The sequence below is a fragment of the Protopterus annectens genome, chromosome 14.part0, assembly GCF_019279795.1.
Source record: "Protopterus annectens isolate FY-2018-M chromosome 14.part0, PAN1.0, whole genome shotgun sequence".
Classification (NCBI taxonomy): Eukaryota; Metazoa; Chordata; order Ceratodontiformes; family Protopteridae; genus Protopterus; species Protopterus annectens.
In genome coordinates, this window is record NC_056748.1 from 234,199,567 (window position 1) to 234,215,190 (window position 15,624).

Sequence of the window (15,624 nt, forward strand, 5' to 3'; positions counted from 1 at the left end):
ACTGAAAGTTCGACTGCCGAATCCTACACTAAACACTGTACGAGCACATCCACTCGTGCATGAATCATGCCATCCCAAATAGAACCAAGACGGTCTCCTCCAAAAAATGAAAGCCAACCTGATGGTCCCCTATCATAAACAAACTATACAACAGAAAGAAGAAATTGTTGCAGAAAAGAGGAAAATCCCAGGATGCAAAAAACTCCCTTACCAGCCTCAGTAAGAAGCTGAAATCCCTCATAAAATCCTCCAAAGCTAGTTACAAAAATAAAATCGCCAAAGATTCCAAAGATAACCACAAGACATTCTATAGCTATGTCAAGAATCTAAATGGCAATGTTTAGATCTGCTCTGAGCTACAACAGAATGGCATTAAATATACTGATCCCAAGGACATTGCCAATATCCTGGCAGATCGATTCAGTGCCAACTTTACCCCCCTCACACCCCCTAAAGGGCCAATTTCAATAAAGAAAGATGGCCAAATTCCGGTAATCACGGCCACACAGGTAAAAACTGCACTCTCCAAAGCTAAGAATACAGCATTCATGGGACCAGACAACATCCCAGGCTGTGTACTGCATGAACTACAGAATGAACTGGCACCTCACCTAAGTGTCGTGTTTAATCATAGCCTCACCTCAGGCTTCATGCCCACTGAGTGGTGCACAGCTACAGTTATCCCACTCCACAAGGGGGGAAATCCACCTTGGATGCTGGGAACTACCATCCCATCAGTCTAACAAACCTGATCTGCAATGCCATGGAATGTATTATCATGGAACTTATAAACAAAGACACTGGCAACCTTCAAACACTGGACCCCACCCAGTTTGGGTTCATGAAGGACCGATCGTGTCTCTTGAAACTGAATGACTTCTTTGAATCAGTCACTAGAGCCATGGATGAGGGTAAGGCAGTCCACATAGCCTATCTTGTCCTCGCCAAGGCCTTCAACACCACCCCCTACTCTGGAATCATAGATAAACTTACTAAGCTGGGCATAAATCCCTATGTCACTCAATGGGTTGCAAACTGGCTTACTGACTAAACCCACACTGTAAAAGTAGCCGACTCCAAATCCAGCTCCAGACAAGTGACAAGTGGAGTACCTCAGGGTTCAGTCCTCTGGCTAACAAATGACTGCAAACTGGGAGCCATTACTGAATCCCCAAATTATGTGGATATTCTACAAAAGGGCCTTACAGAAACAGATGCTTGGTGCCAGAGCCATGGGCTCAAGCTCAATGCCAAGAAGTGTATAGTTATCCCCTTTGGGAAAAAACATGTATCCATGAATTACCACATAGGTGGCAGTACACTAAACACCAAAAATGTGATAAGAGACTTAGGAGCACAGGTGGACAGTGGTCTCACCTTCAATAACCACATCACCACAACAGTCAGGAAGCCCTTCTATGTAGCACACATCATCACTAAGGGCTTTTCATCCAGAAAAAAGGAGGTCATTGTCCCACTGTACTCATCCCTCATTAGACCCATCATAGAGTACAATGCCCCATTTGGTATGTACCTCACAAGACATCTGCAACAACTGGAAAGGCTGCAGAAACACCTCACTAAAAGAATCTCAGGCCTAAAGGAGATGCCCTATGCTGACCGACTAAAAGAACTCCAGCTATACTCTGTCGCATATCGTCTACTCAGAGGCGATCTCTGCTTAACATTCAAGGCCATGTCAAACCCAGAGCTGTTAGACATGCTGCACTTAAAGAAATCCCCAATCCATCAGAGGCACACGCTCCAGGGACCTAAACCTTGTCATCACAATAAACAAGACATTCTGGAGGGATACGTTCCTGACCCAGAGACTCCCCATTCTCTGGAATAGACTGCCCATACAGGTCAAGCAGAGCGCATCCTTGGCCCTCTTTAAAAGGAACTTTGATGACTGGATGGGAGATAGGAAATTTACACTGGGGATCACGTCAGTCACCCTGCTAGACAGGCGTCCAGGGAAGTAAATATTGTGGGAAGAAATAGGTAGGGAATTGTTATGGCTAGGCTTGTATAAGCCCTAGGGCTGATAGCCTAGTACCAACCTATGAACCTAAAATGGAAATTGCTTGCTACACCCCTGTATACAAACATAGCTATCCATAGACCAGGGGTATATCAAGTTGTCTAAAAATAGCAGATTAACTTCATATTGTTATTTCATTGTAATTTCATTACATGTGCTTTTGTATTAATTGTATTAACTTGTGCTTGTTTACCCATTTGAGTTTGGAAAGCTCTGGAAGCTTCAGACATGCATGTCTTTACACCTGCCTTCTGTGGTGGCCCCATCCCACAGGGAGAGTTTCTGCTTGCAGTGTCTGTATTTCATCTAGCAGTCCAGGGGGCTGGATAAATTGCCTCTCAGATCCACAGCGCATGCTATGTCATCATAAATATGACCTCACTACCTAATCTTCATTCGTGTAAGAGGAAAGGCTGCATAGGCAATCAGTTGGAATCCATCTTGTCACCCAAGGCTGGGGGAGATAAACAAATATGAAAAAAAAATACCCATCCTTTTTTGCTGCAAAATCCCCATGTCTAACATTCAGATGGTCTGCAGTTATTTATATGTAAGTGTAAATGCTGAGAGATAGAAACTAAGGAGGGGACCCCCTTGCTTGCGCCTGTTATGTAACTACCAGTTATCTCATTCTCTGTTACACAAGCTCTGAGTCTCACAAATTTATTAACAGTCACATTTGAATTTTTCTGAATAATTTGTCATTTGTTATATTTTAACCTGGAAAACACCATCTGTACAGTGTGTTTAATACCCACTTTGCTGCCTTTGTGACAACCTGAACCAATAGTCTAGAGTCACTGCCCATATTTTGACATCTAGAGGTACAGTTGTACAAGAAAAAGCTAGCATGTATGTGGAGCCACCAATTCTAGCAAAGTCTAGCATAATTTTCTTTTAAAATGTGTTATATTTTTCATTGCTTTTAACAGTTTAACTACTGTGATAATCTGAGGGCTCCAGTACTATTCCAAGGGCATTAGGTCTGTGTCCACTTTGTCTGTGAGGTGTAGCCTCAGTATGGTTAAGAAAAATGATGGTAGAAAAGACATAATTAATGCTGTATTGCCTCCGTACATGTTGATGAAATGTAACCTGATTACCAGTTTGTCAGACTACAGTGTACTGATTTAAGTGCCCTCAACATTGTTCTTCATGTTTTAATGTTGCAACAAGAACACTGTAGTGTTGCTCCCCTTTCCAGATACTTTTCTCTTTTCTTTTCCTCGCAGTTTTTTTCTGAGTGTGGACTTGGTATATAAAAGTAAGGTACTGTGGCGAGTATGTGGAAGGTTTACCCCCTGCCCTGGAAAAGACTTTGAAGTTATATTTTTGTGATGAGTCACATAGTTCGACAATTTTTTTTTTTTTTTTTTTTTTTGTGAGCAATTGGATGTTCTTCAAAGACTTGAGAGTCAGGCTTTGTTGGGGAACTTGTTTTGTTGGGATGGTGATCCAAACCCTTCTACTATCTCTTCGTTAACCACAATCTTAATATATATATATATGTAAATAAATATCACCAAAAACTTAGTAGTATAATCAACATGAAAGCAAAGGTCTTAGATTTCACTAAAGCTAGAGATGAAAATGTTTTCTAATAGTCTGTGAGACTGCTGGGTACGTATTCCCTGTAAAAAAAAAAAGGTGACAGTTAATTTTGGTTCTAGGATTTAGTAGTTAAAAAGAAGTAAATAAGGTTGATACAAATGGAATCATACACTGAAGGAGTTACAAAGTTTATGACAAAAACGTAAGAAGGCGCCATCTTAGATGAGAAGAGGTTATATTCATGAGTGACGAGGAAAAGGTAGTTCTTCACTGAAAGTGTGGAGAGGATATGGTCTTTACCACAGAATATTGCTGACCCTAATATGGTATTTATGTTCAAAAATTATATGAAAGAGTAAGGATAAAAAAAGCAAAAGAGGCACTTGACATCTAAAGTGCTAACGTTAATGTTTGGCACACTCAAGAGACTGTGAGGCAGATTTTGTTTATGTTTTTATATTTATTATGAGTCTAAGGGGAAAGCAAATGAAGAGGGGGTTCAGCTTGGTAAAGCTTGGTTGACTTAGCTACTGGTAGGTATTCAAAGTCTGCAATTAGTACTGTTTGAGATGATTTTTGGAGTGCCACATCTGTGCCTACATACAAAATAGTTCAAAAAAGTGTTTTTTTCTACTCCCTGAGTTCATTACTGCTTGTTTATGTTTTAGGGGATCATGGAGCAGAGGGGCTCATGGGACCAAGAGGACGTGATGGACTTCCTGGGCCTCGAGGTGAACCTGGGCCTCCTGGAGTTGGTGAAAAAGGAGATAAAGGTAAGAAGGAAAAACAGCGGCTGTCAATGCCCTTGCTTGAAATTCTTGACCTCTGACCTTTAATGTGATACGGAATGTTCAAGTATAAGATAGACTGAAACTACACTCATGAAACTCATTATTTTTAAACATATGGTACATAATGGGAAATAAAAGGAAAATTCAGCTACAGTGTTGGCACAAAAAATACTACAGTTTAATTTTTATTTATCTCCTGAAAGAACTGTGAAGTACTGAAGATCTCTATTAACCCTTAATTCATACTCTTTTAGCTCTAAACAGCCTTTCTTGCTGAAGTGTTATGTTTACTGCTCATAATGCATAGTTATCTATAAAACTTGCTTTAATAGTTTCAGAGAAAACACTGTGGCTTTTTTCACCTTTTCTTGGAATGTTTTTTTAATTGGGGCAACTGGCCTAATTTCTATACCTTCATAGTTTACACGGCTTGTACATCTGCAACACACCTTAGAAGAACCACAACTCATTGAGTGGTAAAACATCTAAAATATAATTATTAAACATCAGTTATTTGAGAAACATTAACAGCCCCACAAGGCAAACATATGCTAATAATAAAGGGAGTGAAGTGGTTGATGCATTGGGTAAGCCCGTTTGTCATAAACAACTGGTTAATAATTACGGGAATGAGACGGTAAGCCCTTTTTACGTGAATTTTGAAATGAATTATAATGACTGTGGTGAGAATGACAATTTTTATAATATTTTAGACAATGATGGAATGGACATCAACCATCGTCCTACTAGTAACAATTCTATGATCAATTCCAGGACATTAAAAGCTACGAAGTTTAGTTTAGTTGACAATGGACTTTCGGTTACCAAAATAGACTCTGAATTAATGAATTTAAGTATGTATTTAATGAGTAATGTAAGTAGGAATGAATTGATTTGTGTTTCTTGTTTAGAAGTTAGTGTTACAGATCAAAATGATGTGTGTACTAATGATCAAGATTTTTTACTTGACCCAATAGGAATTGTTAATGAATCATATGGTATTACTCAAGTGTGTGAGATTATTCAGGATGCTGATACTATGAAAGCCACAAATATTATTAATCAAATATCCGAACAACATGATGGTCCTGCTAAGTTTATTAGTGGGGAAGTGGATTTTGATTCATTAGGATTTGAGATGGATATGGTACATCAGACACAGCAGGGTATTTTATGTAATCCTATTATTATCGAAAATAGTATACATGATTTTAAACTATATAATTATTCTCATTTTCCATTTAATACAGAGTTTGCTAACCTTTTTTCAAAAAGTTTTACTTTTATTCCTTGCAGAACAGGCTCATTGGCAGATACACTTATAGAATTAAAATTATTTACACGTAAAATGAACTTGAGAATTTATTGTGAAGGGAATGTTAATACACAGACTGTGGACAAACATGATATATTGCGTAAATCAAGTTTATTTAATCCCTCTTTAAATCCCATGATATACACTTATGAAAAAATGTGTGAGATGGATATAAGGGATTATTATAGACACCATAAGAGGCAAGCATACGTGAATATGACTAAGGAAAAACAAGCCCTTCTAGATGCGATAGGAAAAATTGGAAATATACGCATCATGAAACCTGATAAAGGTAATGGAGTTGAGATAGTTGATAATAATGATTATATTAGTATCATGATGGCTATGTTGTTGGATGATAATTATGATGAAATTAGTAAAAATGAAATTAATATTGCACACAAAAAAGTGGATATTTTACTAGAGGATATGTTGTTCCAGGATGAAATAACTGAACATGAATATAATTTTATGTGTAATCCATATCCAGTGGTGAGTGGAATTTTTGGTATTCCTAAAATCCACAAAGGTCTAGATAATGTACAATTTAGACCTATTGTGGATGGTAAGTAAAGTAAAACTTGTTTCATTAGTCAGTATTTAGATTATCACATGAAGAAGGGCTTGAAATGTTTTCCTCAAATAATTAAAGACTCTTGGGATTTTTTGGAGCAGTTAAAAGGTTTTAACATTAATAGTAATATTATATTTTTAACTGTTGATTTTTGTAACTTGTTTACAGCAATCCCACAAGACATAGGGTTGGTATGGTTAGAGGACCAACTGGGATTAACAGGGATGTTTGACCAAGAACAAATTAATACCATGATCAGGTTAATGGAGGTAGTGTTGTATAATAATTTTGTGTTTTTTGAGGGGCATTATTTTAGACAGAATAAAGGAGTGGCTATGGTGGCTTCATGTGCTCCCACATTTGCCAGTTATATAATGACATATTGGGAAAAGCAATTTTTATTCACCAGTGAATTTAATAAGTATATCAAACTGCATACACGCTTTTTGGATGATATATTTATTATTTTGGAGGGTGATTTAAATATTATGGAAGCCTTTATTGAGTATATTAATAAAACAGTTTGGTTTTTAAACTTTACACATGAATATAATACAGACACTATCACATATTTGGATGTTAGATTAATCATGGATCAGATACAGGTAAGCTAAAATCAAAAATGTATAGGAAGCCTACTTTTTCAAATTCTTATCTTCACTATAGTAGTTGGCATCCTGGCCACCAAAAGAAGGCTATTGTTTAGGGCCAGATGGTTCAGGCGGCCAGGGTGGTTAGTGAAGAAAAAGAATTTGTGGACGAATTATACTATATGGTTTCTATGTTTTTGAATAGAGGCTATCCGGAAGAATTATGTATGAATTTATTACATGAGGTCACGAAAAAGAGACAAAGTGGCTTTTATAAGTGTATATTAGATTCTGATAGTTTAATAGTGGATTCTGCAAGGTATGGGTCTATTTTTGATACAGGGAAGTCTCCTTTGATGTACATTTTAACTTATAATGATGATTCAGACTATATTACAAGGGTGATATTAAAAAAATTGGGAAATCTTACAAATGGATAGGAATGTTGGTTCTAAATTTATGGATGTTCTAAAGATTGTGTTTAAGAAAGATTTATCTTTTAAAAAAATCTTTGAAAAATTTTCCTTGTATAAAAATGTTACTAATAATAAGAAAATTGGTAACTTTAAATGTGGGAGATATACTCTAGGTTCATATATTTTAACGACTGGGAGTAAATTAGAAGTTAATAATCAACAGGTAAATATTAATGGACATTTTAACTGTTATAGTAAGAACGTTGTTTATCTTGCTAAATGTTTTGGATGTATGGCCTTCTATGTTGGGAAAACGAGCAGGCTATTTAGAGAGAGGATTAGGGAACATCTTTTAGATATGAAACATCAAAAACCCACTAATGCTATGGCTAGACATATAATGGACCATCATGATCATTCTTTTAAGTTTTGTGTCCTACAGCAAATAAATTGTGACCAGCAGGGTAGAATTTTGGATGTGGATTTAAGTGAATTAAAATGGCAATTAAAATGAAATGCACACAATTTCCCTGGTCTAAATGAATATTGCACTATAAAGCCTGTGCTTAAACTTAAGCATATTAATGGTAGGGCATAGTAGTGCAAAGGTTTATGATGTTAATTTATTATATTCCGTATAAGGATTATAGTAAATGTTACTAGTAGTTGTAAACATAAGATTTATAGTTACATGTTTTAATTACTTATTTTTAAACACGCATTTTTAAACATAAATTTAATGAACTAATAGATAATATATAATATATAAAATATAGATTTTAAATAAAGTATAATATTTTATAATATAATTTATATATTAAATTTATATTTTATTTTATATAATTATTTAATGTATTAAAGTATTTTTATATGTTGAAATTTATACATGGTTAGATTTTTGTATTAATTGGAAAGGGTGTTTTAACATTTTAATTGATTAAGTCACATGATATGTATTCATTCATTCATTAAGCTATTTAAGAGGTGTTTTGGGTATTTTTAAATGTTCTGAAGAAGTCCGTATTAATGTGGACGAAACCTAGGTCAATCGTTTTTTACTGCTGTATCGTTTCTTGCCATTGTCAGTGTTTTTTTGGATGCATTAAACCTTTTCATCTTGGACTTGGTTCTTTGTTTGTGGACATTTTTGGTCTTTTGGTTCCTGGTTTGTAGAACCACTCTTAGGCTTTCACAGAAGATTAGCATGGCAGGGCAAGAGTTTTGTAGTGGAGCAAACACACGATGAAACAAAAAAATGACACAGTGGTACTCTGGAAATACCTAAATAATGCAGTTTCCTCTTGTGTTGTACTAAATCATAGGCAGGAGACAGACTCTTCAGAGCAGCACAGTTAAGTCCAAGGAGCTCATCAAAGCTACTTGCACTACTTGGCAATAATGTAGCTTACAGTCATGCATTCAGTGCATGGCAACAAGCTAATATACATAAGTACAGATACATAGGCATATATATTTGCAGCCACACTAATACACAGGCAGGCATACAAACACATCCACACAATCACATGCACAGGCACAGATATATACATACACACACACACACACACACACACACACACACACACACACTCACGTATGTATTTTCTACATTGTTGTACTGATACATTGCTTATGAATCATCATTTTACACAAGATCATGTACAGAGCAGTGCACCAGGCCATACTCACAGGCTACTGCCTTCACATACAGTACTGAAAACCTTCACTGCTTGGTTGTATATGACTGCAATGCTGAGCAGTGAGGGTTTTATCCCCTTGCTTAGCATTTAAGATTGCATTGCACAACCATGTGTACTAAGCAAAGCTTTAAGAATCTTGGTCAAAGATAACACCACGTAATCCGCTTGGATGATATTATTCACAGGTAACAGTTTTCCATAACACCTGTGGGGGTTCCCCAAGCCTTCAGAAAAAGCTCTATACTTATTAAGTTAAATTTCCAGTACCGTTTACTGCAGCATACATGTTAACAAAACTTCTTAGTACTTACCTGTGTTTGGCAACCAAATCTATACATCTGCATTGTAGTTACTTATGGTTTGTTAACCAGATAAGCATATTCATTCACTCGTATCTTTTTCAGTCATGAGTTAGACTTTAACAAAAAAAATAGAGGCATACTGTCAGTGAAATACAGCAATAAAGTACATCACCAATTAAGAACAAAAATAATATGGCAACAAATAATGTTGATAGAGGCTATCCACAAATGGCACGGATTCTAGCTAATTACATTTTAACTACAGTGCAGCTGCATTTTTTGTGTGGAATAAACATGTAACATTACAATTTCCCTTTCTGCACATAATTTATAATCATTTTTCTCACAGATATAGTGTATCCATATAAGCTATTCTACCAATTATTTGGACTTGGAAATTTAACTTTTTTAATAATGTTTATTCAGAAAATAATTAACAGCTATATTAGTATATTAGATCAGAAATCTGTTTTTACAAACAATGATAATATTTCTAAATAAATCCAAAGCATTTGTAAGATAAACAGGTTTTACATACCTTATAAACATCTGATAGTTTTAGTAGGAGACCCTAACACAGCCTCTGACAACCAGATCCTTTATGGTATCTGTGAGGAATACACACACGTGCGTGCGCACACACACACACACACACACACACACACACACACATACTCACCCACACACCCACATACCCACACACCCACACACCCACACACACACACACTCTTGTCATGATGTCTGTGTCTCTCATAGTGTATATGATGAAAATGCACAGCCAGTGACTTCTGTATCTCTTGTGGGGTTCATAAGGAGTATGAATATCAAGCACCACACTTAAAGGGCAGACTACCTAGGCTTATTGTCTCCTTCTGCCTTCAGGCAAATGTGATGAAATGAAATATGCTTTATGAGGCATTTAAAGTGTGTGCACAGTGTCTAATCATATGGTACTAGTGATGAATGTGCAGAACTTCTGTTCACATGGTACATGTGAAGAGTGTGCAGAGCTTCTAATCACAGGGTACTAGTGATGAATGTGCAGAACTTCTGTTCACATGGTACATTTGATGAGTGTGCACAGCATCTAATCATATGGTACTAGTGATGAGCATGACAAACTTCTGTTCACATGGTACATGTGATGAGTGCGCACAACGTCTAATCATATGGTACTAGTGATGAACATGACAAACTTCTGTTCACATGGTACATGTGATGAGTGTGCACAACGTCTAATCATATGGTACTAGTGATGAACATGACAAACTTCTGTTCACATGGTACATGTGATGAGTGTGCACAGCTTCTAATCATAGGGTACTAGTGATGACTGTGCAGAACTTCTGTTCACATGGTACATGTGATGAGCATGCACAGCATCTAATCATATGGTACTAGTGATGAATGTGAAGAACTTCTGTTCACATGATAAATGTGATGAGTGTGCACAGCTCTAATCATATGATAATAGTGATGAATGTGCAGAACTTCTGTTCACGTGTACATGTGATGAGTGTACACAGCTTTTAATCATATGGTACTAGTGATGAATGTGCAGAACTTCTGATTACATGGTACATGTAATGAGTGCGCACAGCTGCTAATCATATGGTACTAGTGAGGAATGTGCAGAATGTCTGTTCACATGGTACATGTGATCAGTGTGCACAGCGTTTAATCATAGGGTACTAGTGATGAATGTGAAAAAATTCTGTTCACATGGCACTTGTGATGAATATGCACAGTTTAGCTCATGTGGATGACTTTTCTCACAGGTATCAGTTTTCCACAACTCACAGCTTCATTTCACATGGCACTAGTAAGGATTGTGCAGAGCTTCTGTTTGCATTTACTTGTGATGAGTGTAGAAAGCTTCACTTCACAAGGTACTTCTGACAGGTTCATAAGTTAACAACAAGAGTCTTTGCTTCTCATGGATGGGGAGCCTGTTTCAAAGAAGGCATAGTCTCTGGGATATACACCTCTCTCTCCAGCAGGTCCTATTTATATCACAGGTAAGGTTTATATCTTTAGAACAGGAAATTATGGTGCTGTTTGCCTTGCAGATAAGCAGGAGGTCCATCAGAGTATGGTCTTACAAAGCCTTGTATGCCAGGCATAGATCTTCCTGCAACAGCCTGTAGGAGACAAAATACAGGGATAGGGCCTTGAGGGGGTCTGCATAGAACATGTTACCTATGCCCTGTATTCTATTAGTGAGGACCCTCTGTGGATGTTCCAATTGTTGGATATTCCTAGTTAGGTACATACTAAAGGGGGCATTGCACTCAATGATATGTCTGATGAATGCAAAATACAGTGGAATAATGACTTCCTTGGACCTAGATGCCATACCTTTGTTTGTAAGATGCACAACATAGAATGATTTATTCAGCACTCTAGACACATGGTGGTCAAAGGCTAGATTACTCTCAATGTGTGTCCCCAAGTCCCTGACTACTGGGTCAGTGGTTAGGGGTGTGTTGTTAATATGATAGGTACCAGGGGTGGATGACTTCCCAAAGTATACTATCATACATTTCTTGGCATTTAGTTTTAGTCCATGCCTCCGACACCAGTTATTTGTCTGTGTCAGCCCTTCCTGTAGAACATCTGTGTTAGTGGGGAAATTCAAAGACAGCTCCTAATTTGCAATCATCTGCAAATTTAGGCAGGCAGAGACCACTGACAGTGGCCTTGACTGCAGAGAAGTAAATGCCAAAAAGGAACAATCTCAGGACAAATCCCTGAGGAACTGTCCTTGTGACTGGCTTCTTTGTAGAGGTGGACTCCCCAGTTCTAAGGGTTTGTACCTAACCTCTTGAGTTTGTTTCATAATGCCCAGTTAGGATATTGTGTCAAATGCCTTGGCCAGGTTGAGGTAGGCAGTGTGAAACATTTTGTCCTCTTCCAGTGATTTGGTGACGATCTCAAAGAAGTCCACCAGGTTGAGTAGGCATAACCTACCCATAACAAACCCAAATTGGGTTGGCTCTAGTGTCTGGAGATTTCCTATATCATTACTGATCATTTATTTCCATGATATTTTGTTCCATGGCTTTGCATAAAAGACTAGTGAGACTTATGGGTCTGTAGTTTCTTCCAGGGTGTGTAGATGGCCCATCTTTGTGCAGAGGGATGACTGCTGCTGTTTTCCATTCATAAGGTACGAAGCCTGTTTGGAGGCTACAGTTAAATAGCAAATCCAGAGGGCTTGATAGGTCATATTTCATGCTGTTTAGAAGGCATCCTGGGATATTGTCTGGGCTCACTGATGCAGTGTTTTTGAACTTAAAGAGCGCATTAAGGACCTGTTCCCTAGTGATAGCAAGGGAAGTTATATTTGATGGAATTTCCTGAGGGAATGTTGAGGAGGAGAGACGGGTAAAGTTAAAGCTGAATTTATCAGCCAGGAGGTTTGCTATCTCTTCTGGTTCAGTATAGGTGGCTCAATTAACAATCAGCTCTGCACAAAAGTGTCTATTGCCTTTGAGGTTGCAGACATGCATAAAGAATGTCTGGTGGTTGTCTTTGGCCTGAGAGGCCAGATTTACCTCAGATTTGGCTTTAGTAGACTTTATTTGTCCTCTGAGTTGTTTGTTTAGTTTGATTAGAGTACTTTTATCCTGATAGGTACTGCACCTCCTAGTTTTGCCATGATTTCCTTCCTTCTGTTATACAGCCTATTGATGTTGTGATTCCAACAGGGTGGATTGTTTTTTTGAGTTAGTTCTGTGCTTCTTCCTGGTTGGTACAGCTGTCTCTATGCAGCTATTAACATACTTGTACAGGGTTTTGTAGAATTCCTCAGAGGCAGCAGTGTTCTCAAGGTTTATGGGGTCTTTAAATTTTGCCAGGTCATCACTGAACAGTAGGAAGTTAGTGTTAGAGTAGTCATTACTTGTGAAGCATATGCACGGCTTCATTTCACATGATACCAGTGATGAGTGTGTATACCTTCTGGTAGCATGATACTTGTGATGAGTATGAATAGTGGCAGTTCACATGATACTTGTGAAGAGTGTGCACAGCTTCTGTTCACATGGTACTTGTGATGATGCAAGAATAAACTTTACTGAAGGTGAAGTTTTTGGGTTTTTCTTTTTTGTGATTTCTGTGATGTATTCAGTAATACCAGTAGTCTTTCATTTTCAGCCATCATCAAATAAATTCCTTGTGACCACATGGCAGCAATGATTATTGCTTCTATAATGATTTGCTACATGAGTGGCTTAGCCATAGCAGTTACTCCCACCTTTGTTTCATAGCTCATGAGGATGGCTGGCATTAATCAGCATCACTTTTGTTTGCTGGTCCATGTGGCACAAGCAGCAGTGAGTATCACAGAAATCAGTGTCCATTAAAACTGGTATTAGTCAGTATCACTGATGTTTGTTGGTCCATGTGACACAGGCAGCAGTGAGTTTCATAGTAATTAGTGTCCTTTAACATTGGTATTACTCAGTATCACTGATGTGTGTTGGTCCATGTGGCAGAGGCAGCAGTGAGTATCCTAGTAATCAGTGTCCATTAACATTGGTATTAGTCAGTATCACTGATGTGTGTTGGTCCATGTGGCACAGGCAGCAGTGAGTATCATAGTAATCAGTGTCCATTAACATCAGTATTAGTCAGTATCACAGATGTATGTAGGTCCATGTGGCACAGGAAGCAGTGAATATCATGATAATCAGTGTCCATTAACATTGGTATTAGTATCACTGATGTTTGTTGGTCCATGTGGCACAGGCAGCAGTGAGTATCATAGTAATCAGTGTCCATTAACATCAGTATTAGTCAGTATCACAGATGTATGTAGGTCCATGTGGCACAGGAAGCAGTGAATATCATGATAATCAGTGTCCATTAACATTGGTATTAGTCAGTATCACTGATGTTTGTTGGTCCATGTGGCACAGGCAGCAGTGAGTTTCATAGTAATTAGTATCCATTAACAGTGGTATTAGTCAGTATCACTGATGTGTGTTGGTCCATGTGGCACAGACAGCTGTGAGTATCCTAGTAATCAGTGTCCATTAACATCAGTATTAGTCAGTATCACAGATGTATGTAGGTCCATGTGGCACAGGAAGCAGTGAATATCATGATAACCAGTGTCCATTAACATTGGTATTAGTCAGTATCACTGATGTTTTTTGGTCCATGTGGTACAGGCAGCAGTGGAGTATCATAGTAATCAGTGTCCATTAACATCAGTATTAGTCAGTATCACTGATGCTTGTTGGTCCATGTGGCACAGGCAGCAGTGAGTAGTGTAGTAATCAGTGTCCATTAACATTGGTATTAGTTAGCATCACTATTTGTTGGTCCATGTGGCACAGGCAGCAGTGAGTATCGTAGTAATCAGTGTCCATTAACATTAGTATTAGTCAGTATCACTGATGTTTGTTGGTCCATGTGGCACAGGCAGCAGTGAGTATCGTAGTAATCAGTGTCCATTAACATTAGTATTAGTCAGTATCACTGATGTTTGTTGGTCCATGTGGCACAGGCAGCAGTGAGTATCGTAGTAATCAGTGTACATTAACATTGGTATTAGTATCACTGATGTTTCCTCGCTCATATGATACTGACAGCAGTTGCAACCACTGTTACTTCCTCTCCCATGTGATACAATTCCCAATAATAGCAATCATTTTCTTTACTTATTTCTAACCCTTGATGTGTACAGCGGCTTGCATCAGAGTAGTTGTCATTGCTGTCTAAACTTTTTTCTAAAAAATACTTCTGTGAGAGATTCTTAAATAATTGTGGCTTCCTGTTTTACCAAAGTTATTGATTAGCATTGTTATATTTTCTTTTGTCCGTATTGCAAAAGACTGCAGCTGAAAAGGATCTTTGATTCAGCCTATTTTATTTAGTTAGTTATGACTTAGTTGTTAACTGAATAATTGTACTAGTCAATGATCTCTTGTAATGCATATGCAGACAATTGGAAGCCAGAGTACTCAGAAGGTAAAACACATGCACATTGGAAGAACATATAGGAGCCACATAAACACTGACTGCAAGTCAGGACTCATGGATATTCTTGAGTTCCGAGGAAACGCTCTTACAAATGAGTCACTGTGCTGTTCATTTATCTAAAATAAGTCTCAAAAACTATGAAAAATGAACTGTGATTCAGGTGAAATAACAGTAAAGTATAAAACTCAGTGTTACACATTTAAAGCATTTTTGTAGGGTGCAAGCCACTGTATACCACCTAGTGTGGGGATCTCATGATGCACACTTTTAGTATTCAGAAACATCTGCATTTGAAGTAAAGAAGTAACTTTAATAGCAAAACAAAAGACACAGCAAGAAGGATGTTATGA

At 37.6% G+C, this 15,624-nt stretch overlaps 1 protein-coding gene across 4 annotated transcripts in view; it reads left to right on the plus strand.

Annotated features, from left to right (window-relative positions):
- Window positions 1-15,624, plus strand: part of COL17A1 (collagen type XVII alpha 1 chain) — a 423,506-nt gene that overhangs the window by 185,255 nt on the left and 222,627 nt on the right. For all 4 annotated transcript variants that reach the window (XM_044055953.1, XM_044055955.1, XM_044055956.1 and 1 more), the window contains exon 23: window positions 4,264-4,368. In XM_044055953.1, coding sequence (XP_043911888.1) covers window positions 4,264-4,368 — 105 coding nt within the window. The remainder of the gene's footprint in view (window positions 1-4,263; window positions 4,369-15,624) is intronic.